Source organism: Amphiura filiformis, chromosome 19 (assembly GCF_039555335.1).
Source record: "Amphiura filiformis chromosome 19, Afil_fr2py, whole genome shotgun sequence".
NCBI classification, from domain to species: Eukaryota; Metazoa; Echinodermata; class Ophiuroidea; order Amphilepidida; family Amphiuridae; genus Amphiura; species Amphiura filiformis.
The window spans coordinates 59547697-59574943 of NC_092646.1; the positions used below are offsets into that span (position 1 = coordinate 59547697).

General features: G+C 38.5%; 1 protein-coding gene across 1 annotated transcript; it reads right to left on the reverse strand.

The window, feature by feature from the left end:
- Positions 1-9683: 9683 nt before the first annotated feature.
- LOC140140708 (uncharacterized) lies at positions 9684-18486 on the reverse strand. The gene is made up of 4 exons (XM_072162464.1): positions 18413-18486; positions 16923-17151; positions 10853-11947; positions 9684-10505 (listed from the first exon to the last, which is right to left on the reverse strand). Exons 1-4 carry the CDS (start codon positions 18484-18486, stop codon positions 9684-9686), a joined length of 2220 nt encoding a protein of 739 aa, XP_072018565.1.
- Between the last annotated feature and the right edge of the window lie 8761 nt (positions 18487-27247).

Here is a 27247-nt window from a genome sequence, read left to right on the forward strand (position 1 = left end):
AATAAATACACAAGGAATGTATTTATATAAGCTGGGCCTATTTTAGAAAACCTTAATAATAACGTAATGTTTCGACAGTAGGGTTTCAACACAAATTAGGCATACTGGCAAATATTTTGCTGTACAATGTACTTCCTGATATGCGGATGGTCGAATAAATACCATCTCTGCGCATTCATTGTGACATTCGTCCCCATTGCTCTAAATAAATTGATTCCAAAAAGTTTATGGTACCCGACGTTCTACGGCTTTTTATAAAAATATCGCGGGAAAAGACCAAAATTGAAAAGAAATGGGGTTTTAAATTGAACTTTAGAATTTGAAAAGTATAAATCACGTTAGGTCTAAGGCTGTGCTAACACTTTTCTTTGATGACTTTGACCACAATTTTTATTTGTTCAAATATCTTAAAAATTCAAGAATCTAAGCTAATTGAACAGACAGTAGGTCAGATAACGTGTATAAAAATGACTAAAATGAAACCAGACTGAAATGAAATTGTGTAATCCGCATGACAAAGCACTTTTTGGTGTTGAAGAAAAATGTTTTGTTGGTTCAAATTACACCACATTTCGCCATACTGCATTCTAGAAACGCTTGCTGAAAAAAAAAAAAAAAATTTAATGCTAAATTATTGCACATTCTAGGGAAGCGTGGTTACTGTTTTGAAATAAGGCAACAAAAAAATATGTTGTGTTGCCCTCCGCGGCCGGGTCAAAATCGCGAAAATCTGGGCCCGGTTTTTTTTTTTTAATTTTTTTTTTTTAAATAATTTTTTTAACAAATGTTTTTATATCATACATGTACCCCAAACCTATTCACGGATCCCTGACGTTCACTAAAAAGATTGTGCCCCAAGCCAGCACTTGAATTGGATAGTAGGACTTACTCATTCAATCCCAACAACATGGATGTTAGGCCCTTCACAATTGTTTTTGAGTTTCCTATTTCCCGCCCACATCAAAAATTGAGAACTGCAAAATATTTAATTATTTGATTTTTATCTGTCATTTTCTCTGTTAAATGACATTTTTGTTACATTAATTTGCTACTTTCTTACTTTGATCATGAATCCTGAACAAACAAATAACACATATTATTATCAATGTATAAAATCAACCATATTGCAATATGATCTGCAGTGCCAAAATGTACCATGCAAGATGTTGATATTGGGCTGTGACCACTTGTTTCAAAATGAAGAAAATAATAAGTAATAAATAACTAATAATTAAGTTACCTCATGCCTTTTTTAAAATCTTTAAATAGTAAACTAAGAATTAATTGTGAAGGGTCTTAATATTAATATTTACTTCAATAAAATATTCAACATTGGGTAGAAAATACAGCCAATATTATACATATGCCTCTCTTCACTCATGTTACTGTGAAATAGTAGGTATCAAATGGTTGAGTTGGTAAAAAAAAAAAATCCGGCCGGCTGTACTACCAGATTTTAGGCTTGGGAGGGCAACACAACAATTTTTTTTTTGGCCTAAACCAAGTGAGAGGGTTTTCAAGAAAATATTTTTCCTGTCAAAACTGAAGCATCCTCTGTATAAAAGAAAATATGAATATTAACTGCACATCATATATAACGATTCGTGATACCCAATTGTGGAGGCAGAGAATTTTATTTCAATTTTATATACGCCAAAAATATTTTTTTAATTGAGCAAGAATAAGGATAAAAAAAAACGTTGACAAATCTATGTATAAATAACATTAGACCCGGCAAAAGATTACTGTTTTGTTTTTATGGTAATCTAATCTTTTATTTCCTGAAAAAACATTTGGGGTCTAAAATGGATTTTTTATGTAATAGATAAAAACATCGAACGTGTATACAAGAAAAATGGTAGGTTCCTCTATAGTATTTTACTGACCATGGAAATGTACTGACACCGTGGGAGCACATTTTAAAATCGATATAATGTATTGTCCATATAGACGCGCATTTATCATGTTTATTGTCGGATTAACAACAATTGAGCGCTATTAATACACATTAATGTTTTTAGGCAAATAAAATTCCAAAATATGGTACGTTTTCTGCTTTTGCTTGTCACGTGGTAGGCCTATATTGAAGTTGCGATTATATCCTCAAATAAGTTTCAAATGGATTCCATCAAGACAAGTGGCCGAGTGGTCTAAGGCGCTAGGCTAATAGAGCATATCCAAAGCGGCGTGGTGCGCCGTGAGTTCGAATCCCGCCTCTGCCAAACTTTAAAAGAAGTAAAATTAAATTTTACCTTTTTTTAAATTTCATATTGGGGAAATGTGACTGGGAGAATTTATGTATGGCGTGGAGTGGTGTAGGTTCAAATTGAATACATCACCGTGCAATTGTGATTTGCGGATTCATTGAACTCCATTGCAAGTATATCACATTGACCTTGACCTACCTTGACCTATGCCGTTCACTCCAACTGGGGGTTGAGTGGTGGCATCCGCATCACAATGTCCCGCCAAACTGTTCTGTCATCTGCTGTACGGCTGGCATTTACTATGGAGTTTAGGTTAGTTCTTTTGCAGTCAGCTAGCAGGCAGTCTCTCCACCTCTTTGGTGGTCTTCCTCTAGGTCTGACTCCCTGGATGTGACATTCAAAGGCCATCTTTGGAAGGCGTGAGGGAGGCATTCTCTGGACGTGGCCAAAATAATGCAGTCTCTTCCGGGTTATTCTGTCCAAGATGGAAAATTCAACACCCAGGGTTTTGCGGATGATGGTGTTTCGGATCCTGTCTCTCCGTGTTACTCCCATTATCTTCCTAAGGCACATCATCTCAAAAGTGAGCAGTCGATTCTCATCCTCTTTTTTCAATGTCCAGGTTTCTGCTCCGTATAGCAATATTGACAAAACAAGGACCTTGTAAAGCTCAATCTTGGTGTTGGTTTGATGTCCTTAGCACTCCAGATACTCTGTAGTCACAGCACAGCTCCTAGGGCTTTGCCTATTCGAAGTTTTATATCTTCTGAGCAGGATCCTTTTTGGGTGATCTTTCCACCCAGGTATGTGAACTCCTCCACCTGCAGAAGCTGGGTATTGTCAATTGTGATGTAAAGATGGGTGTCCTCTTTGCATATGGCCTGGACTTCTGTTTTAGCGATATTTATTTTGAGTCCAAAAGCTGAGTTGTTTTGTTGAATGAGGCTAACTAGTGTCTGGAGGTCTTCTTCACTGTTAGCAATTAGTGCAATGTCGTCTGCAAATCGTAAGTTGTTCACCACTTGTCCTTGGATGTTTACTCCTATGTTGGTATCGTGCAGGGCATACAACATAGTCATCTCCAGTAGGATGTTAAAAAGTTGAGGTGAGATTACACATCCTTGGCGAACTCCAACCAGGGTTGTAAACCAGTCTGTTAGTTCCCCATTTACTCTGACAGTACTTGCAGATTTATTGTAGAGAGCTTTCAGGAGACAGGTGATTTTGTTTGGGAAACCAAAGAAGCCAAGTGCCTTCCAAAGTCCTTCCTGCCACACTGAGTCGAAGGCTTTTTCGAAGTCGATGTAGCAACAGAAAAGGGCCTTCCTCATTTCAAGATGCTTCTCAACTATTTGCCTGAGGGTGAAGAGTTGGTCTATGGTTGAACGTCCTGGTCTAAATCCTGCTTGCGACTCTGATAGAATTTCTTCAGTTCTTTTCATGATTCGGCGTTGTAGAATAAGCAAGCTGATCCCTCGGTAGTTGCCGCAATCAAGCTTGTCTTTCTTCTTGTAAATTGGTGTAATGATAGCCCTCCCCCAGTCATCTGGGAAAGTTTCGCTGTCCCATATTTTTTGTGCATAGCATATGTAGGATTTCGATCCCTGCGCTCCCAGCTGCTTTGAGTTCTTCAGCTGTGATGTTGTCATATCCCGGGGCTTTGCCATCTGACATCTTTTTAACAGCACTTTCAATTTCCTCTCGTAGGATGGCTGGTTCTTCCTTGCAGCTGGGCATCTGGGGAACACTTTGCGTTAGCTCCTCATCTGTTGGGTTCTTTTTATTGTATAGTTCTTGAAAGCTTTCTTTACTTCCTCTGATTCAGTAAGAATCTGTCCATCTTTACTTTTGACTGTTTGCATTCTGATAGAGGCTTTTCTTGTAATTTTCTTGATGGTTGAGTACACTTCTTTTGACTTTGCAGCCTGATGTGCATTGTCAACTTTTTTGCACAGGTCTTTGAGCCACTGATCTCGGCATCCCTTGACTTTTCTTTTTATTTCACGACTTAAGAAGTTGTATCTACTTCTCTTGGTTGGGTCCTTTATTTTTTCTTGCTTTGCTCTACTCCGTTCATTTGCCAGTTGGATGACTTCCTCGCTAATCCATGGCTTTTCTTTGTGTCCTTTTTTGTATCCAAGGACTTTCTTGGATGTTTCGTTGAATGCTGTCTTGATTCCTTCCCACATAGTTTCAGTATCGGTGTCTGGTTGCTCCAATATCACATTGATTGATTGCAAATAAACTCCTCAACAAAAGTTTGGAAAGTTTTTTCAAACATCTGTATCTCAAATTATTTGTGACATCCCCATATCGTGTTGCATATCAATGGATAGCTACAATACCCCCCTTTAGAATGACACCCCATTTAAAAACATTTTTCACGGCTGAGTACACGTCTTGTAACTGTAGTGGGGTCTCAAACAGAATTTGTCAAATTGGCCATTATTCTATGCTCAAACAACGCTAGTCACTAATCTCAACAGCGGGTGGAAAAACCACCGGCAGCCACAGTAGTCATGCACCTTCTCAAGCTGCTCACCGACCTGGTTACACGTTACTGTGGCATGGCATCAGGCATTCCATTCTTCAACAAGGATTCGTCGCAGGTCATTCAATGTGGTTGCATATGGGCTTCTCTGGCACGTACAACACGACCAAGCTGATCTCACAAGTGTTCAATCGGGTTGAGGTCTGGCCCCCAGGTCTGGCCTGATGGCAGGCCATTTTGGCTCTACTCCCATATTCTGTAGGTAGTCGTTGACTACCGTGGCTCTGTGGGGCGAGTGGTGTCATATTGGAGGATTGCATTAGGTCCCAGATTGTGAAGATATGGATTGCAGCTTGCTGCACAGAATAATGCTCAATTTGGCAAATTCTGTTCGAGACCCCACTACATTCACAAAGCGTGTACTCAGCCGTAAAAATGTTATTGTTTAAAATGGGGTGTCATTGTAAAGGGGAGTATTGTAGCTACCCATTGATATGCAACACGATATGGATATGTCACAAATAATTTCAGATACAGATGCTTGAAAAAACTTTCCAAACTTTTCTTGAGGAGTTTATGTGATGCGATCAAGCAAAATCAGTCTGAACTCGGAATATTGATTTTGAGATAGGCCTTTAGCCAAACAAAGGAAATATTTCCTTTTGTTTCCTATTGTTTTGGAACCTCTTTTAATTGCTTATATCCCGGGCTTATATCTTTGGAATTGGTTGTTCAATTTGAATGGGGGTTTCTGCAAAATGCAGCTATGTAAATCCTGTTTTATATCCTATAAGAAACTGAAAATTTATTATTGCCTAGTTCCGACTGGTTTTGCTTGATCGCATCACATAAACTTTGTGATCAAAAAGAATAAGACATAAGGCGACGAAAAAAAGAAACCCTGTTCTACGGGCGGACGGACCTTTCAAGTAGGGTCGGTCGGTCGGTCGGTCGGCCTTTTTTTTTTTTTGGAAATGACCCAAAAATCACCAAAATCTGTAAATAATTTGCAATTTGAGAAAATACAAAAAAAAATTGTTCCTGAAATTTCCGAAATTTAGGTCGGCATTCATTTGTACAGGACATTTTTTTCTCCCAATTTGTTCAAAATCTGGGTCGGTCGGTCCCGTAGAACAGGGTTTTTATTTTTTGTAAGCCTAAATGTATCTTACAATGTTCTTCTTTCCCTGTAGGCCTAATCAAGAAGCACAAGAAAACTCTTACCTTATGATATAGCGAGGTTCTTTTAGACCTATCGATGTTCAAGCCGCGTAAGTTATGATGAATAGGTAAGATTTATCACAAGTCCGGGATTGTATCCACATCGCTGTCAAAACACGGAATGAAACGAAATCGAGTCTGGCCCGCGAATATCACATCACAAACAAAGACGCGGTATCACGTGATTTTTACGATGAAACTAAGTCCCAGAAATGATAATCTTTTACGCAGGTAATGATATAATCAGTCATAGCAGGTGTATGCTGCGAGAACGTTACACAATAGGGCGACGAAACTTTGGAATAAAAATTCATTTAAAAAAGGAATGGGCGCCCACATATGGAAAGGTTTGGCTAAAAACGATTCTCTTATAAACTCATCTATGCACAGTTTACACCTCGATACACCTGAGCGCACGAATTTGTCCAGTGAATTGCCTCTACACAGTCTTTGGTTACACTATTGTTTATATCATAACATCATAGCACCAAAAGAGCTATATGAGCTTCTAGCTGGAATATAATTTGTGCATGGGTTTTGTCAAACCTCAACCCTTCATCCAATCAGAATTTTTTTTATATCGAACGAAAGCTAAACCTAGCTAACACCTCCCCCTAAAAAACGCTTTTTTTTCATTACGCCAACAGATAACGCAATTCAATGTGGTAAATCTGTTGAAAACGACCTATTGAAGCACACTTTTTTTTTTTTTTTAGGTTTTAAAAGTCAAAACCTCAAATAATGCTTACAATATTTTTCAGATTTTATGTTATTAAATGAAAGAGCACACTTATATTGCCCATATACTAGCGTCATTACCATGAGCAATGGTTAATTCTCTTTAAATTGCAAATCTTGCACGAAAAGTTACTAGTTTCGCCTGTTTAGTCATACGGTTGTAAATTCAATGAAAAAATAATGACTTTGCTTAAAGAGCGGTTATAAATTCATATGAAATAGTATGAAATTGAATTTTTTTTCACGCTCCGCGCGCACTTTATCCTCTAATTAAATCACCTTGATTGGGGACTAAAATATTAAAGCTACTTCATCAATACCAGAATCAACAGTAGATAGCTACTTCATCAATACCATTATCATAAGTAGATAGCTAAATTATCAATACCAATATCAGCAGTAGATAGCTACTTCATCAATACCATTATCATCAGTAGATAGCTACTTCATCAAAAGAAATATCAGAAGTAAATAACTGCTTCATCAATACCAATATCAGAAGTAGATAGCTACTTCATCAATGCCAATATCAGAAGTAAATAGCTACTTCATCAATACCATTATCAGAAGTAGATAGCTATATACTACATCAATACCAATATCAGCAGTAGATAGCTACTTCCTCAATACCAATATCATCAGTAGATAGTTACTTCATCAATACCAATAGGCCTATCAGCAGTATATAACTACTCCGCGCGCACTTTATCCTCTGAAATCACCTTGATTGGGGATTAAGATATTAAAGCTACTTCATCAATACCAGAATCAACAGTAGATAGCTACTTCATCAATACCATTATCATAAGTAGATAGCTAATTCATCAATACCAATATCAGCAGTAGATAGCTACTTCATCAATACCATTATCATCAGTTGATAGCTACTTCATCAATACCAATATCAGAAGTAAATAACTACTTCATCAATACCAATATCAGAAGTAGATAGCTACTTCATCAATTCCAATATCAGAAGTAAATAGCTACTTCATCAATACCATTATCAGAAGTAGATAGCTATATACTACATCAATACCAATATCAGCAGTAGATAGCTACTTCCTCAATACCAATATCATCAGTAGATAGTTACTTCATCAATACCAATAGGCCTATCAGCAGTATATAACTACTTCATCAATGCCAATATCAGCAGTAGATAGGTACTTCATCAATACCACCTTGATTGGGGATTAAGATATTAAAGCTACTTCATCAATACCAGAATCAACAGTAGATAGCTACTTCATCAATACCATTATCATAAGTAGATAGCTAATTCATCAATACCAATATCAGCAGTAGATAGCTACTTCATCAATACCATTATCATCAGTTGATAGCTACTTCATCAATACCAATATCAGAAGTAAATAACTACTTCATCAATACCAATATCAGAAGTAGATAGCTACTTCATCAATTCCAATATCAGAAGTAAATAGCTACTTCATCAATACCATTATCAGAAGTAGATAGCTATATACTACATCAATACCAATATCAGCAGTAGATAGCTACTTCCTCAATACCAATATCATCAGTAGATAGTTACTTCATCAATACCAATAGGCCTATCAGCAGTATATAACTACTTCATCAATATCAGCAGTAGATAGGTACTTCATCAATACCACTATCATCAGTATATAGCTACTTCTTCAATACCAATATCAGCAGTAGATGGCTACTTCATCAATACCAGTATCAGCAGTAGATAGCTACTTCATCAATACCAATATCAGAAGTAAATAGCTACTTCATCAATACCAATATCAGCAGTAGATAGCTACTTCATCAATACCAATATCAGAAGTAAATAGCTACTTCATCAATACCATTATCAGAAGTAGATAGCTATATACTTCATCAATACCAATATCAGCAGTAGATAGCTACTTCATCAATACCAATATCAGCAGTACATAACTACTTCATCAATACCAATATCAGCAGTAGATAGCTACTTCATCAATATCAACAGTATAATCAATACCACTATCAGCAGTAGTTGTAGCTACCTCGGCAATACCAGTATCAGCAGTAAATAGCTACTTCATCAATACCAATATCAGCAGTAGATAGCTACTTCATCAATACCAGTATCAGCAGTAGATAGCTACTTCATCGATACCAATATCAACAGTAGATAGCTACTTCATCAATACCAATAGCAGAAGTAGATATCAGCAGTTAGTAGATAGCTACTTCATCAATACCAATATCAGCGGTAGATAGCTACTTCATCAATACCTATATCAGAAGTAGATAGCTACTTCTTCAATATCAATATCAACAGTAGATAGCCACTTCATCAATACCAATATCAGCAGTAGAAAGCTACTTCATCTATACCAGTATCAGTAGTAAATAGCTACTTCATCAATACCAGTATCAGCAGTAGATAGCTACTTCATAAATACCAGTATGTATCAGTAGTATATAGCTACTTCATCAATACCAGTATCGGCAGTAGATAGCTACTTCATCAATACCAGTATCGCAGGTAGATAGCTACTTCATCTATACCAGTATCAGCAGTAGATAGCTACTTCATCAATACCAGTATGTATCAGCAGTATATAGCTACTCCATCAATACCAGTATCAGCAGTAGATAGCTACTTCATCAATACCAGTATGTATCAGCAGTATATAGCTACTTCATCAATACCAGTATCAGCAGTAGATAGCTACTTCATCAATACCAGTATCAGCAGTAGATAGCTACTTCATCAATACCAGTATCAGCAGTAGATAGCTACTTCATCAATACCAGTATCAGCAGTAGATAGCTACTTCATCAATACCAGTATCAGCAGTAGATAGCTACTTCATCAATACCAGTATCAGCAGTAGATAGCTACTTCATCAATTATTATTATTATTATTATTATTATTACAGGACATTTCTATAGCGCTCTACAGATAACACAGCGCTTTTGCTCCAACACAAAATACACAAGAAAAAACTAAATAAAAACAACAACAAGAAAAATTACTGATTTGGAAAAAGATACGTCTTTAGAAGACGTTTAAAAGCAGCCACAGATTCCGCTTCTCTGACATAAACAGGGAGCTTGTTCCAGTGCTGGGCCCGAAAACGGTGAAACAGCAATCCCCGGCTCTTTTACTGGAGCGAACTGTATAGAGCCTTGTTTTGTCAGATGATGAGCGAAGCCTGCGACTGCTTCTAGATGAATCTGGATGATTATAAAACGTGACAAGATCTTGTAGATATGCCGGAGCAGTACCTGATATGCAGTTGTATATGTGCAACATGATTTTGAAATTAATTCTTTCTTTCACCGGGAGCCAACGGAGGGTATTCAACAAATCGGCAGAGCACCTGTCTCGTCCACATGCGAAGATCAGCCTGGCTGCCTTATTTTGGAGACGCTGCAGCCGTTTTAGGTCCATTTCACGGGCACCATACATGAGGGAGTTGGCATAGTCTATGCGAGACAAGACAAGTGCTCTGACGGCATGATGACACGCATCCTGACTGAGAAAACGTCGTATCCGCCATAAGTTACGGATGTGAAAGTTGAGAGTTTTACAAAGATTGCTAATATGGGAAGACATATTAAGAGCTCCATCAAAAACAACACCTAAGTTCTTAACATTGGCAGATGGTTTGATTGAGTGGTTACCCAAGCTCAGCTCAATGACGGGAAGCTTATTGAGAGCTCTATTGGTGGCAATGATGAAAAATTCCGTTTTGTCCTGATTGAGCTGCAGCTTGTTATTAACCATCCAAGAGTTAATATCAGAAATACAAGCAGACATGTTATTGAGCACACGCTCACGGTCACCACTGACTTTGGGTTCAAAGGCAGCATAAAGCTGTATATCGTCAGCATAACAATGAAAGCATATGTTGTAACGACGAATTATTTCACCAACGGGAACGGTATACATGATGAAACACTGAGGGCCAATGATGGAACCCTGGGGTAATGAGTAAGTGAGCGTATGCTCACTAGACATGTCGTTGTTAATTACCACTCTGACGTTACGTTGATTAAAATATGACCTATACCAGGAATGGACTGTGCCATCGATATTGAAATCTGATTTGAGTCTATTCAACAGGATATGGTGATCCACCGTATCAAAGGCTGCTGACATGTCAAGCAGCACCAGGAAGACAACTTTACCATGGTCCACGTACTGGAGGATGTCGTTTTTACCTTTAACAGGGCGGTTTCAGTACTGTGAGACCTCTTATAGGAGGATTGGTTCACTTCACCCAGGTTGTAGTTGTCAACATGTGTGACTACCTGACATGACGCAGCCTTTTCAATAACCTTACACATGAATTTCATGTTGGCCACTGGCCTATAGTTCTTTAGAATATTGTTGTCAAGATTTGATTTCTTGATCACTGGAGTGATAATAGACTCTTTGAGTGCATTTGGAAAAATACCAGATATTAACGAACTGTTGACAATTTTTGTGAGAATCGGCAACAAGATCGGAAGATTATCCTTTACAAGCCACGTCGGCAGAGTATCTAAGTTACATGTTTTACTAGGAAACCTTTTTATGATCTTCTCAATATCTGTCTCAGATAGCGGAGTGAATGTGTTTAAGCAACAGTTAATGTTAGCATCAAGATTACAGGGTTCTATAGAGTCAGAATTCGCAATACTATCATCAGTAGAACTAGGAGAAACATTAACATTGGCCCTGATCTTCTCAACTTTTTCGATAAAAAAGGAGAGAAACTTGTTGGCAAGAGCTTGATCAGGACAATCAAAAACAGGTAGTATTTTTTGAGATTTGTTAAGCAACCCATTAATTGTAGCATACATATCTTTAACATTTGATTCAGCGAACTTATTGGAGAAATACTCAATTTTAGAGTCAGTGATAAGTTTAATGACTTGATACTTTTGAGCGACAAATTCTTCATTATCTTCCTCAGATTGACTCTTTCGCCACTTTCGTTCCAGTCGTCTTCTGATGCGCCGGGCTAGATGGATGTCTTCGTTGTACCAAGGTAGTCTGTGTCTCATAGTACGCTCCCTGGTGGTAATAGGGCAGACTTCATCAAGCACAGACTTTGTTAAGGACTCATACGCATCAGTAAGGACATTTGGATCCTCACAGTCAAGAGGGAACTCAGACATGCGCTTTTGCAAAAGTTCGGTAAACTGCTCAGGTTTCATTTTACCAAATTGGCGTGAGCGAATAACCGATTTTACAGGTGGAGGTTTTGCATGGTTGATGGAACAAGTAATAATGCGATGATCGGAGTAAAATGGTGGAAGAACAGCATGTCTCTGGATGATATTATCATTTTCATTAGTGATTAACAAATCAAGGGTGTGCCCCTTTTTTGTGAGTAACTTCAGTGATTAATTGACGAAAACCATTGCTGGACAGAATATCATTGAATTTTCGTGTCTCTGGTTTATGCGGTTCATCAACGTGAATATTGTAATCGCCCACAAGGACAACTTCAGTAGGTATAACAGACAATTCCTCAAGGAAAACTTCAAAATCTTCCAGGAATTCAGATCTCTTTAGTCCGTTTACTTTTGATGGTGGGGGATGATAGACCACAACAAACTGAACAGAGTTTTTAAGAGTAGCGATACAATACTCAAAGTTAACTGTAGTGAAACTAGAAGGTGTAATACTAAGTTCAATGTTCTCCTTATATACAGTACCGATCCCTCCTCCACCATCCCTTTTGGGTCTAGGAAGGCTTAGGAACTTATAGCCAGGAGGGGTACATTGTCCAAGTATCACCGTCTCATCAGGGCAAGCTTAGTCTCAACAAGGAACATGATGTCAACATCATAGTCTATGATATGGTCAACCAGAATTACGTCTTTATTGCCAATGGAATTCGCATTCCAGCAGTGAACTGTGAGCGAATTGTTACCTTTAATAGGGGGTGAGGATATGGCAGAGTTATTGTGAGAATGAAATTGCTGGTTACTCGAGTTTTCATTATTGATACTAGAAGACGAGTGATTTTTCTTAATCATGTGAGATCCGGCTCTACGGCCTCTAAGACGACGATCAATACCAAGAGATTTGATTGTGTTGAAAGTATCCTCATTGAGATGTAACTTCTTGTCACGTAAAGCCAATAGATCGGAACGAGTATACCTTACAGCGCTGTGATCAATGTTTTGATCAGAAGTTGAATTACTGATCGCTGTTGAATTACTGATCAATGAGCCATGGTAAATCATCCGATTGTTATTGATAGGTAACTGATCAAGATGGGAATGGACGGAATTGCCCGTGTTGTACCAACTGCTGTTATATGTACTCACAGTCGGAGAATTCAGTTCAAAATTCCCGCTTTGCTGCAATCCATCCGAGTCTGGAAATGTCGCATTCTGAAGGAGTATATATTCCAAAGCACGATGCAACAAAATTATCCACAAAACAAGACACAATCCGGTTAAAAACCGGACAATACCAGTATCAGCAGTAGATAGCTACTTCATCAATACCAGTATCAGCAGTAGATAGCTACTTCATCAATACCAGTATCAGCAGTAGATAGCTACAGACTTGACATTTAATATGGAATATTTTTCGCAATGTTCCAAGACTGGTCTCGACGGAGTCTGCATAGACCGCACGGGCTAAATATTAATTGGGGTGTGCCGGGAGATGGTGTAAAATAATTGTTTGATAGAAAATGTGCTTTCAATATGTTTACATTATGGTGCTCATAATGTAGCGAATTTGCCAAAAATAGCGGATTTAGAGAAGCTGAATTTGAGCTTTGTGGGGGGACACAATTTCGGGCTTTATGCAACGTGGTCCTGTAATTATCAAATTTATAGGGGTTTGAGGTGATATTTCTTAAACTTCGTCAGCAACTGGCATTCATCACAGCTGAAATACACTTTCAACGTACCAAGTTTTTGAACAGGGGAGGAGCTTAAAAATATGGCTCTTCAAAGCTGTACGTACTTAGAAAGTTTGAATGGCCCCTGGGGTCAAATGTTATAAACTTACGGTACAAAAACAACTGTGCGGATTCATGGTTGTCCAATAAACTCACACTGTTTCTTTGTGTACAGTAAGTTTATAACATTTGGCCACAGGGGACCATTCAAATTTTCTGAGTTCATACCACTTCATAGAGCCATATTTTTAAAAGCTCCTCCCACTTTCAAAACAGGTAGATCACAGGTGCATTTAAGTTCTGACAAACACTTATTGGTATTTAAGTTCAATAAAATTGCCTCAAACATCAATAAATGTGATTTTATCAGAATACTGTTGCTCAAATTAAGAAATTTTACCCCCACAAAATTCAAATTCAGTCTCCTTAAATCCGCCATTTTAGACTAATTTACTAACATTATGAGCGCCATAATGTAAACTAATGGAAAGCACATTTTCTATCAAACTATTATTTTACACCATCCCCCGACACACCCCAATTAATATTTAGCCCGTGCCGTTAATGCAGACCTCTACCAGACCAGTCTTGGAATTTTGCAAAAAAGTATTCCATATTAAATGTCAAGTCTGTACTTCATCAATACCAGTATCAGCAGTAGATAGCTACTTCATCAATACCAGTATCAGCAGTAGATAGCTACTTCATCAATACCAGTATCAGCAGTATATAGCTATTTAATCAATGCCAGTATCAGCAGTAGATAGCTACTTTATCAATCAGCAGTAGATTCAGCAGTATATAAAATCTATTTCATCTATTATCATTATTATATAGGTACTTACAGGTTTCAATATACTGACCAGTTAGATAGATATACGATGATAAATGTTGATAAACCTTCAAAACTCATTATTCATATCTATATGCATTTACTTTAAATTGAATATACAGAGGCACATTAAGATAATAATTAGCAAACATTTTATTACATATTCCTACTCCTTCACGTATACATGAACCACAAACCTATTAAATTATATCAGAAATATATTTACAAACATTACATAAAGGATGGCTGCAAAAACATAAACACCCAATAAAAAAATAATAGAAAAAGAACGCTATTATAAAAACCAAAGCCAAATTAAATATTATTTGATGATGCAATTCACTCATGTCCTCTTGACTAATCTGATCACTTTGAGACGATTCTTGGTGTTTGAAACACCCCTGGTGAGTTTCTCTGTAAGCTTTCTTGGTTTCTCTCGAGAATTCCTCTCGATATTTTGACTTCAATAGGTCTTTTGTCGGCTTCGGGTTATCATGTGTCGCAAATTCCCTGTGAGCCTTCTCATAAGTATTCAATTTCTCTGTAGGGTTTCTTCCTTTCCTCCTTTAGTGATTTTAGCAGTTGGCTTTCTGTCGAATCTTCCTTTCAGTATTTTGAAGACATCATCACGTGGTGACGACAAACTAGCTAGCGATCTTGCTTTTAGCCCCTTAATATCTAAAATGTTCGCTTTGGTAGGACTTACTTTTGCGACTTTTCTTGCACTTGGCGATGTGCTGAATCTTCCTTTCAACAGTTCGAAGACATCATCACTTGGTGACGACAAACCAGCTAGCGATCTTGCTTTTAGCCCCTTAATAACTGAAATGTTCGCTTTCGTTTGACTTACTTTTGCGACTTTTCTTGCACTTGGCAATGTGCCGAATCTTCCTTTCAACAGTTCGAAGACATCATTACTTGGCGACGACAAACCAGCTAGCGATCTTGCTTTTAGACCCTTAATATCTAAAATGCCCGCTTTGGTGGGACTTACTTTTGCAACTTTTCTTGCATTTGGCAATGTGCCGAATCTTCCTTTCAGCAGTTCAAAGACGTCATCACTTGATGACGACAAACCAGCTAGCGATCTTGCTTTTAGCCCTTTAATATCGAAAATTTTCGCTTTGGTGGGACTTACTTTTGAGACTTTTCTTGCACTTGGCAATGTACCGAATCTTCCTTTTAGCAGTTCGAAGACATCATTTGGTGACGACAAACCAGCTAGCGATCTTGCTTTTAGCCCTTTAATATCGAAAATGCCCGCTTTGGTGGGACTTACTTTTGAGACTTTTCTTGCACTTGGCAATGTACCGAATCTTCCTTTTAGCAGTTCGAAGACATCATTTGGTGACGACAAACCAGCTAGCGATCTTGCTTTTAGCCCTTTAATATCGAAAATGCCCGCTTTGGTGGGACTTACTTTTGCAACTTTTCTCGCACTTGGCAATGTGCCGAATCTTCCTTTAAGCAGTTCGAAGACAACACTTGGTGACGACAAACCAGCTAGCGATCTTGCTTTTAGCCCCTTAATATTTGAAATGTTCGCTTTGGTGGGACTTACTTTTGCGACTTTTCTTGCACTTGGCAATGTGCCGAATCTTCCTTTTAGCAGTTCGAAGACATCATTTGGTGACGACAAACCAGCTAGCGATCTTGCTTTTAGCCCTTTAATATCGAAAATGCCCGCTTTGGTGGGACTTACTTTTGAGACTTTTCTTGCACTTGGCAATGTACCGAATCTTCCTTTTAGCAGTTCGAAGACATCATTTGGTGACGACAAACCAGCTAGCGATCTTGCTTTTAGCCCTTTAATATCGAAAATGCCCGCTTTGGTGGGACTTACTTTTGCAACTTTTCTCGCACTTGGCAATGTGCCGAATCTTCCTTTAAGCAGTTCGAAGACAACATTTGGTGACGACAAACCAGCTAGCGATCTTGCTTTTAGCCCCTTAATATCTGAAATGTTCGCTTTGGTGGGACTTACTTTTGCGACTTTTCTTGCACTTGGCAATGTGCCGAATCTTCCTTTTAGCAGTTCGAAGACGTCACCGCTTGATGACGACAAACCAGCTATCGATCTTGCCTTTAGCCCTTTAATATCGAAAATGTTCGCTTTGGTGAGACTTACTTTTGCGACTTTTCTTGCACTTGGCAATGTGCCGAATCTTCCTTTTAGCAGTTCGAAGACGTCACCGCTTGGTGACGACAAACCAGCTATCGATCTTGCCTTTAGCCCTTTAATATCGAAAATGTTCGCTTTGGTGAGACTTACTTTTGCGACTTTTCTTGCACTTGGCTTTGTGCTGAATGTTCCTTTAAGCAGTTCAAAAACGTCACCTGGTGACAACAAATCTACAGTTAGAACACGCAAGAAAATAACGGCATCTCTGATACCTCTGACGGTAAACAGCTGGCGAAACGTGTGGCAAGACCGGGCATGCCGACCGAACCTTAAAAAGAAGAAGATCGAGGAGAATAAGAAGAAACCAGCTAGCGATTTTGATTTCAGTCCTTTGATACACGTAATGTTCGTGTTTGTTGGAATTACTTTTGCCAGTTTTCTTGCAGTTGGTTTGGTACCGAATCTTCCTTTTAGCAGTTCACAACGGTCATGTGGTGACGTTAAACATGATAAACCAGCTAGCGAACTTGATTTCAGTTTCTTAATATCCGAAATATTCGCTTGGATGGGACGTACTTTTGTGATTTTTCTTGCAGTGTGCTTCGTTCCAAATGATCCATTCGTCAAATAGTCAATCCTCTCGCTCAAGTATCTCCTGTAAAATAAGACAAATTCATTATTAATTAGTTGCCTCAAGTCTATGTACATTGCTTCAAAAAATGGCATTGCTAATACGCACCTGTACCAGTTTGATTAATTGCCTCAAGTAAACAGATCAAATCACCCCCTCCCCGCAAAAAAAGAGGAAAAAGTGCTTGTTACCATGGTTACTGTACTTCTGTAGGCCTAATGCTGTTTTTACTACTGATATTTATGAATTGGATCGTAGTGCATGCTAAGTCTACATTGCTTCAAAAACGACATTGCTTCCTTTTTACGCACCTGCACCAGTTTTTTTCCGGGAGACATTATTTTGGACGGGGTCAACTTGACAAATTTTAACCCCCTTTGGAAATTTTGCCTTAGGAATTATTGATCCATGTCATTATTTACCATTTTTAAGGGGTAGGCCTACTACACTTATAGCATTATTTTTGCGTTTTTTTGCATTTTGTGAAGGAGTGAGAAAAAATTGGACAAAGTGGTATGCAAAATAGAGCTAGGGGCAAATCTTCTTGTGCTATTGGTGGCATCGGTATCAATGTAGCTTACATGCTTTTAATTAAAGTTGGAAGCCAAAAAGTGGTAGGCCTACATCATTTTGCCAAAGAAATTATCGATTCATGTTATTATATATACCATTTTTAAACAGCGTGACAAATTTTTTGATGACGTTAGCATACACTTTATACAGTCCATGTGAGTTATTGGAATATTTTAGGCCTATTTCGTCTCAGAGCGTGCAAGAAATATGATATGGAGCATTTGCTAAATAAAACATTGATTGATTCCCTTGAAATGCTGAAGAGCAGCACTAAAACAGAAGAGTAGATGGCTTTCACTAATGGGAAGAACCAAAAGATATTTCAAAGTGCTATAACTATTTTAACGCCTCGTTCTACATCACAGTCCATAGGCGTAGATCCAGGGGGGAGTGGGGATAAATCCCCCAATATTTTGTCACGGGGTGATCCGTACAATCATCCCCCAATGTTGACGCCTGTATGTGGGTTTCTGACCAAATGAACCTCATTTTTGGCCATTTTAGCTCCAAAAGTGCAGAGTTTTGCGCACTTCGCGCGAATTTATTCCCTTTTTAAACCTTATAATTTCAACAGTTTAGCTTCAAAATGACCCCCCCATGTCAAAAGGAAATCTACGCCACTGTCACAGTCAGATACCACCGCTTGATGAGTGAAGTACAGTAGGCATATATGATTTATTACACACTTTAACGAGGAAGAAAATACACTTACCTTTTGAAGCGTTCTTTGGCTTCTACCCATAAATCACCAACAAACGACAGGATCGTTAACACCGAAATTATCATGATGATTGCAATTTGATTAAATTAAACTCAAAAACTCTCCAACTTCTACCAATACAGTATCTTAATATTTCTATACGTAATGCTCAATACAGTCTTTCGTGTTTGTAACAAGAAATGAAGTATACGCACCTGGCAGAGATAAACACAGTGGTTATGGTGATGCGCACGCGTATGCGATTTAAAAACTCGCGCCAACACTACAGTAACCATAGACATACCTGTTTGTCTGCATGGGACAGTAACTGACTCACAAACGCTCGCGTGATTGTTTACGCACTGGCTACATGCGCACCAGCGCTTCGCGCGGGTCCCCGCTAGCCTGAGCATAGACATACCACCTGTCTGGGAGCCTGAGTAAATGGGAGCGTTATAAAAACAGAAAAATCGCGTATTTTTCTTTCTTCTCGTGTATGAAATAGGTTAATGAACAAGTATTACTTGTTGCTCGAGAAATTAGACAAAATAACGCACTTGCGCTGATGTTGATGCGTCTAATGCACTCCCCCCTTCGGGGCTCGTGCATTAGACGCATCAACATCAGCGCGAGTGCATTATTTTGTCTAATTTCTCTCCCAACAAGTAATACTTGTTCATTAAGGGCGCACACCACTAAATAATTGCCCCATTGAAATACGTGTAAAAACACCAGTTTTATTTGCTCGTTTTGAGGCCTTTTCGGCGCTTTCTGAGAAATTTAAGGATAACCAGTCGATTGCAAATCGATAAAAGTTTAACATATGTTTCAATGTATGGGTAGTCTTCCGTCTCGTTTTCCCGGTAGGAGCCGCTAAACAGCGCCCTCACTGTTTTTGACATGCTCTCATGACTGTAAACCCGTTTCTGCCCATTTTTTAATACGCGGACCTATTTTCTCGATAATTATAAAAATGCGACTTTTTAGTGATTCAAATTCATGCACAGGCTTTACACTTTTATTTAAACTATAATTCGCTACTCTTTCTGATTATTAGTCCAAAGAGCAGCCCATTATACCTCAAAAACGTTCTGTATTTTACCGGAACTCAGTAGGGTTACACAAATGGCGCATTGATTTAGTGGTGTGCTCCCTTAACCGATAAGTAAAGTAGGGGGCCTATGCCAGGGATATGGCAATCTAGATTCTTACTCTTGAGATGACATCTTGGATCACGGAGCCGTCTGGAAAGTGTACGGTACTTTACGAGCTGGACGATATTTCTACATTAGCAACTCCCCAAAGTGTGAAAACATGTCCGATTGACCCCCTGCCAGCATGTCTCATTAAAGATCACTTACAGTGTTTGTTACCGTCAATCACGGCCATAGTGAATGCTTCTCTGAATTCAGGGACGTTTCCAACTCCTTTGAAGCAAGCTCTTGTTACCCCCCTGCTGAAAAAGGCAAACCTTGATGTTGAGGACTTGAAGAACTTTCGTCCCGTCTCGAACCTCCCTTTCCTTGGAAAGACTATAGAGCGTGCAGCCGTAACCCAACTTCAAGGTTACATCAAGAATAACAACTTGTACAATCAAACGCAATCGGCATATCGACAATTCCACAGTGTTGAAACCGCTATTGTTCGTGTAACCAATGATCTTCTTAATGCCGTCGACGCCCATGGTGAAGCAATCTTGATTCTACTGGATCTGTCCGCGGCATTTGACACCGTAGACCATAACATCTTGCTCCATAGACTAAAATCGCGGTACGGTGTCAAAGGAACAGCTCATCGATGGTTCGCATCATATTTGGAGAAACGACAACAGTCTGTGGTCATTGAAAGCGAGAGATCTAATCCGACTGATCTCGACTGGGGCTTGCCGCAAGGTTCCGTCGTGGGCCCAGAGATGTTTGTTATCTATTCTGCTCCTATCGAGGACATAATAAAAGAACATGGCCTATCTAGTATATCATATGCTGACGACACGCAGCTTTATGTGTTGATTAAGCCTTCCAATCGTGACAGTGCACTTGATATGCTCGCGAACTGTATCGAGGACATACGACTTTGGATGACCGAGAACAAGTTGATGTTAAACAACTCAAAGACTGAGCTATTACATGCCACCTCAAGGTTTGCAAGGAGTGTCCCCAATGTTGACATCACTATTGGTAATAGCACCATCACTCCTTCTAAGGAAGTGCGCGACCTCGGTGTAACACTCGACAAAGGTCTTACAATGAGTGCTCATATTAATGCTGTTTGCAAAAATGCTTCTTATGCCATCTATAGAATCGGCAAATTGAGACGCTACTTGGACTCGGAGAACACTGAAAAACTCATTCACTCGTTTGTCACATCCAGGATTGATAATTGCAATAGCATCCTTTATGGACTCCCTGACAAAGAACTCAATAAACTACAAAGAATCCAAAACACCGCCGCTAGAGTTGTCACCTTAAGCAGAAAGCACGATCATATTACACCTGTAATGATTCAATTACACTGGCTGCCGATCCAACAGAGGATCGTTTTCAAGCTCATGCTTTTAACATACAAGGCATTGAACGGCGAGGCCCTGTTTACATTTCGGAACTTATAAAATCATATCAGCCATCTCGGACTCTCAGATCTGCCTCACAATACCTACTTCAGGAAGCTCCCGCGAAATCCAAAACATACGGCAAGAGTTTCTCAGTGGCTGCACCAAGACTTTGGAACCGGCTTCCTCTTGCCATTCGCAATTCGCAGACAACAACTCAATTCAAATCGCGTTTAACTGAGCGTTCTCATGTTCCGTTTCTGTACATTTGCTCATCGGAATTTTAAACTGTTTTATCTGACATTGATTGCTTATACCATTTTGTAAATTTTACCTTGTATGATATGTAATTGTATAATAGGGTCTTTTTAGCTTGTGTTCATTTGATATTTTGCTTTTGCAGGCTTGTTGTATGGTTTTTAATGTATGAATGTGCTTATATGTAATTTGTAAGTTATAAGATGTTGTTAATGTCATTCAGATTTTAATGTGTAAAGCGCATCGATGCCATGCTTTATGCGCTATATAAATTCTTGTTATTATTATTATTAAGTCAGGTCTTCTTTTCCAAGGCTTTGGCGGATTATTGTAGGCAACTTGCTGACCATATTAATGGAGAGTCAATGGCTGCTACTGTACTATGATTCATATCCTTCCTTGCAGCAAAAGCACTGACAACCTATAATATGGGGAAAATAGTAAAGATGAACATGATGAATACCGTATAACGCTCATTCTACAAAATCGGGTGCCAATAGCCCTTTTCCCATTCTTTGGTCCCCAAACACTTTGTCGCGCATTTGGGGGCATCAAATAATTATGTTGTTTTTATGGTAGAACTCAATGAGATCTACACGGACATATATAGTTTTCCATACTTTAAATGCTTCCTTCAGCCTGATTAACCCTTGCAAAGGCTCAAAAATCGCTAAAAATGCGTTTCCACTGCTCAAGTGTCAAATCTGACCCTTAATATTTTCTTTGAATAAATGTGATTTCTTTACTTTTTATTTGTTGTTTTTTAATTTGTTGTTTTTAATTAGATAACGTGCCATCATATTGTTTAATATCAACATTATTTTTTATTTATCAACATTATTTTTTAGTGATTCAAACATCTTTGTGTAATTCTAAAATAAATTGCACTTTCCACCAAAACGCTGTGAGCCACGTTAGGCCTACCCCTTAAGGTGGCTGTGTACTCTCAGACATGCATGTAGTAAAAGTGCAATAACTTTGTAATTATTCGCGCAAAACATACAAAAGTATACATTTTTATGAAGGCAAGACATCAATAAATCTTAATATAAATACAGATTTGGGGTAAAACAACAATTTTGAAGAAAATCACAAAAAGTGAGTTTTTGGCAATATTTGTTAGGTACATCATAACAAAAAAACACTCTTTCCAAAATATTTTATTTTGTTTTTAGCTCAATCTTGAGGCTCCATTCCAAAAACGGTTTTTTATTTTTTTGATATTGGCCTTATTTTTTGAGATATTGACCATATAAGGCATCAAAATGAACTTTTTACAATTAAAAAACGCCTATTTGCACAAAATGATGCCCAAAATCGGAAATAGACCAAAATATAAAAAATGAGAAAACCGTTTCTTGAGTCGATCATGCTTTTTACGATGATCATATTTGCTTACCTATAGATGCTGTATTTATTGAGTTATCGTGTAGGCCTACCTAAATCGTCATTTTACCGAGAAAATGAACATTGAAATAATGGCCGTTGAAGTTTAAAGTGGTCACATTTTGCACTTTCATCGAATCTCACAGGAGAATGCGACAGTTTTCGTTTTTGAAACTTATTTTACGTGAACATCGGGTAAATCCACAGCCCCTTGAGAAGTTTGAGCGAAATCCATTCATAACTTGATATTTAAATCGGGGGAAAGAACTTGAAAAAACCCACATTTTATCAGCTAAAACCATGGACGTATAATAGAGCACGAAGTGCGATGGACTTGCAACTCCGTTCGTCGATGCGAGGTCAGCGATCGTCACGCTTGCAACATGTGGACGTAGATGGCAGCAGCATTTTCTGTAATTAGCATATTCGTGACGTCATGTTAACGTAAGTCTCCACAACACTACGCAGTACTATCGTAGGTGGCAGCAGCATTTTTCTGCAGTTTCTTTAGGCTATCAGCACAGGGTAATACACAGGGGAAGCCGACGCTGACGCCATCTTTTTGTATTGCGCTAGTATAGAAGTTGCAACGGCCTGCTAAAACGGAGCCATTTGACCACTAGGTTTTTGTGAAATCAGTGCTTCCGTGGTGTTTCCATAAGATGCGCCGCGCAAGCAGATAAGCTTCGCGTATTTGTGCGTTAACAAATTGCGCGATACGCAACGCGATGAGTTGTTGCGCGCGTGTACCTTGCTGGTACAACAAAGATTTTCTTTCCTTTTCAATTTCAAACACGAGTGGAATAGTGAAATAAAATCCTTAAAATATTGCAGTTGGAGTTTACAAATCTGGATTTGCATTCCTTGTATTTATAAAAAACATAACAAGGTACAAACATATCATAAAAACTCAATTTTGAGAAAGAAACAATGGCTAGAGTACACAGCCGCGTTAACACACGTTATTGGAAAGAAGTAAAACAGGGGCATCAATGTAGTTTGCGGTTTTTGAAAGGAACTTGGCATGGCACTCATAGGTTTTCATAGGTTTTTTAGGTAGCATTTTTCGCATAGAACTTATTGAAATTTGGACCGACCATGTTAAGACTGGTACAGTGAGCTACGTTACCAGGATTCTATAGTATGCACTTGTACAACATGTAGAATATGTGATAGGTACTAGTGATCGAACCCCATTTATATTAGAATTAACCGACATAACGTTCTAACGTTCGCAAATCACATCAAAAACATTAAAAAACCGTGAAGTACGTTACTGTGAGCTACGTTACGCACTCATTTATGCATCTTTAAAACTTCCATGAAATGGTGAAATCAGTTTTACATTTCACTCAAGTGATCTTTCGTGTGCTTTTTATGACCTTGGATTAAGTAAAACCAACCCATCTCGTAGCCGGTTAACGTAGCTCACATCCTGGCGACAGAGTGACTACATCGCACTGGAACTCTGAAGTCACTACCGCCGTCACTCCCGAATAACCTACCCTATGGTGGCCGACAGAGTCACTACAGGAGAGTGACTACATCGGAAACAAGGCAGTAGGGTACTATGCAGCAGTGTCATCACGTAGTGACTACAACTGCTAGCCTCCGATGTGTTGAAAAGGGTATAATCCTTCTTGTCTTCCATGAGCAACCGCGTCACATCGGGTATAATCTTCCTTCCAGGAGCAACCACTGTGCATGATTGACGGGCTATTCCATTGCTCGTAATAGGGGAGTGTATTTTAGCGGGACAATGCTGGATGTGCACGCGCGCGTGCACGATGTGCAAGGTAGACTTTCGTCTAGACTTGGCATGTGGTTGTTGGTGTAGGGGTGTGGGGTGTGTGTGTTGGGGGAGGGGGCGGGTTGTCCGAGATGTTAGGAATTATTTAATAATAGTTATTAATATTGGAAGAATGTTTTAAACTTTAAGGCATCATATACGATTTTATACTATTTTAGATTTTCAATTAATAACAAAATAATAAAATAGCATTTAAAAATTATATTAATAGGCCTATTTATTATCGCACGCCATGGTAACAATAAAAAAATGGCACACTTTCCGATAAAAATTTGGGAAACAAATTAATTTTTAAAAAATAAATAAAACAATCTTTCTTAAACCAAATTTTCATGAAATTGAGGGCCATCAATAAACCAAAATGCACCCCGAATCTGTCGCACATCCCCGTAGTAGGCCCAGGGAGTAGGCCTAGGCCCCCGGGCCTAGGCCTACCCTCCTTTCCACCCCCCGTTGCCCTAAACTAGACGTGTATATAACCGCCACGAGTATTTGTTTTTACCTGTAGGCAAGCTCACCCCTACAGTCGCAATAGTTCTAGCCCAGATAGCTTTTAACTCACACCTATACTAATAACGTACTTTCATCAAGTGATGGTGCTATAAGGTTTACCACGGAAGCTGTTTGGTTTACCGTGGAAGAAGATTATACCCTATATGGATGTGTTACCTGCTCGATGCCGCATCGGCGACTCATGATGTACACCACCGACTAGATTCCGACAGTGGTCCACATCTTGTAGTCACATCAAAGTGACTTCCGTAGCCAGTGCCCCATGCGTCGCCTGCTCGGTGCCCAGTCGGCGAACTTCAAGGTGACTACGCTGCCGAAAGGTCGTTGACCGAACCCTGTTATGAGTTCGAACACTCTGGGGACGCGCGCGTATATCTACCAAATACGCGCTGATGATGACAAATACGCGTATCATGCTTGTTTACCAGGGCCGTGACACTCGTATTCAATCCCTGTATAAAAAATGAAGTCACTTCGCCGGCAGTTTGAGTGACGGTTGCTATGCCGGTTGCTATGCATCGAGGTGGTAAGCCTAAAACTTACGTACTTGTGAACGGCTGTGATGCGCGTTACTGCTTTACTGGTCAAAAGGACTTATCCTGCATTTGATTGACAGTTGCTAGGGCATCGAGGTGGTAAATTAGTCTTAGTTTCAGACCTGCAAGTACAGGTACGATTGTAACGCAATTTGAAAGTATGTTTATTTGTTTTAAGAAAGAAATACCATTTTCATCAACTTTTATATTAGTAGAGATAATATTAGACCCATATTTTACTTGCTTTATTGAATTTCAAGCTAATTTTATGTATGAAATGTGCACATTTAGACCGATACAGTGCAAACGACACTCCGTCTTGATCAAGTCTAACATCGTCAGGCTAAAATCTCCTCAATCTTGAACGACTGTCGAGGAAGTCTATTTCGAGCTATTTTTCCAAGATGGCGCCCATCGACTGCCAATTATTCGGACCCTTTCCGGCAAAAATACAGCTTATTTAGCCAGTCTCGTCACGGGGTAATCGGTTATAATATTTTCCTAGCATATTGAGCTAACTCCTCAGCTATTTGGTTTTTCACGATATGATAGTAATGGAAAATTTCGACCAAATGTTCGCCGTTTTTCGCCATTTAATTTTTTTGGAAACGATGACGTAAACATTGCATCATCTCTTCCACAGGAAATACACTCCTACACGTACAGGGGTACTATGCCATCACATGCATGAAGGCGCATAGGCTGAATGACTGACTTCATTTGCGCAAACGAGTGGCTTATCCTATAGTATATTAGTACTCGAGAATCCTTGGTTTACTGCTTGTATACGCTCATGAATGGAAGGAGCTGGTTTTATAATTAATTGATTGATGCAGTGGGTCTGTGGTTCTACTGCCGTCTTTGTTTTTGTTTTGTTTTTATCGTGCTTTTGCATTCTTTATCATTTATATTTCAACTGTGAGACTTCCGATTCATTTTGTTTCATTTATTTATTGTTCTCTTTTATAATATTTTAATTCTTTTCGTGCTGCCTGCTTTTATAACCTCAGCAACTGTGTGTTTTATTTGCAGTTCTTGTTCTTGGTTTATTTGTTTGTTTGTTTCACTTCAAACATTTTTATTTTGTTTATTTGTTTGCTTGTTTTCCCACAAAACTTACATCATTGCTTTGTTTACTTCAGTGGTTAGATGACATGTTTTGCTATCAAATTATGCCTATTTTTTCATATTTTGCATGATAACGTTATATAGGCCTAATGAAACTTTTTTATATTTAAGACGAATTGTGTTTTTTAAAGTTTTAAAAGAGATATTAATTTTCAGCCGAAGTTCGCAAAGTATGCCTATTATAGGCCTAGCATTTTCAATTTATACATTTTGATTTGCCAAAACTTTACTTATTTTGAAGCAAGAATTTTTCTGTTATATTTAAAATTGATTTATAGGCCTAGCATGCATTTTGTTTTACTTCTTGTCACTTTCCTGAAAGGTCTACTGCAAATTTATACTTTTACTGCCGTAAGTTTATGCAAAACTTTGGCTTGTGCTATTTTCTTTTTCCGTTTTTCAAAATGGTGTTTTTATAGGCCTACGGTATATTAGTTTGATTTGTTTTTCATGTTGATTTTTTTACGTTATCAAAGTAGGCCTATGCCTATAAATCGGTGTCACATCAATATAGGCCTGTTGCAATGTTTGTTTGAAATTGTCTTATTTTTTATCACGCAAATATTAATGCTTGTTATGAATTATTATTGTTATAATTATTTATTTATTTTACACATTTAATATTTTAATTCATCAATAGGCCTACATGCTTCTTATAATATTCCTAC

Coding starts and splice junctions, on each gene's coding strand:
- LOC140140708 (XM_072162464.1), bottom strand. CDS start 18,486: ATGATAATTTCGGTGTTAACGATCCTGTCGTTTGTTGGTGATTTATGG. Junction 17,152..18,412: donor GCCAAAGAACGCTTCAAAAG/GTAAGTGTATTT, acceptor CTTATTTTACAG/GAGATACTTGAGCGAGAGGA. Junction 11,948..16,922: donor CTGCAAGAAAACTGGCAAAA/GTAATTCCAACA, acceptor AATATCATCCAG/AGACATGCTGTTCTTCCACC.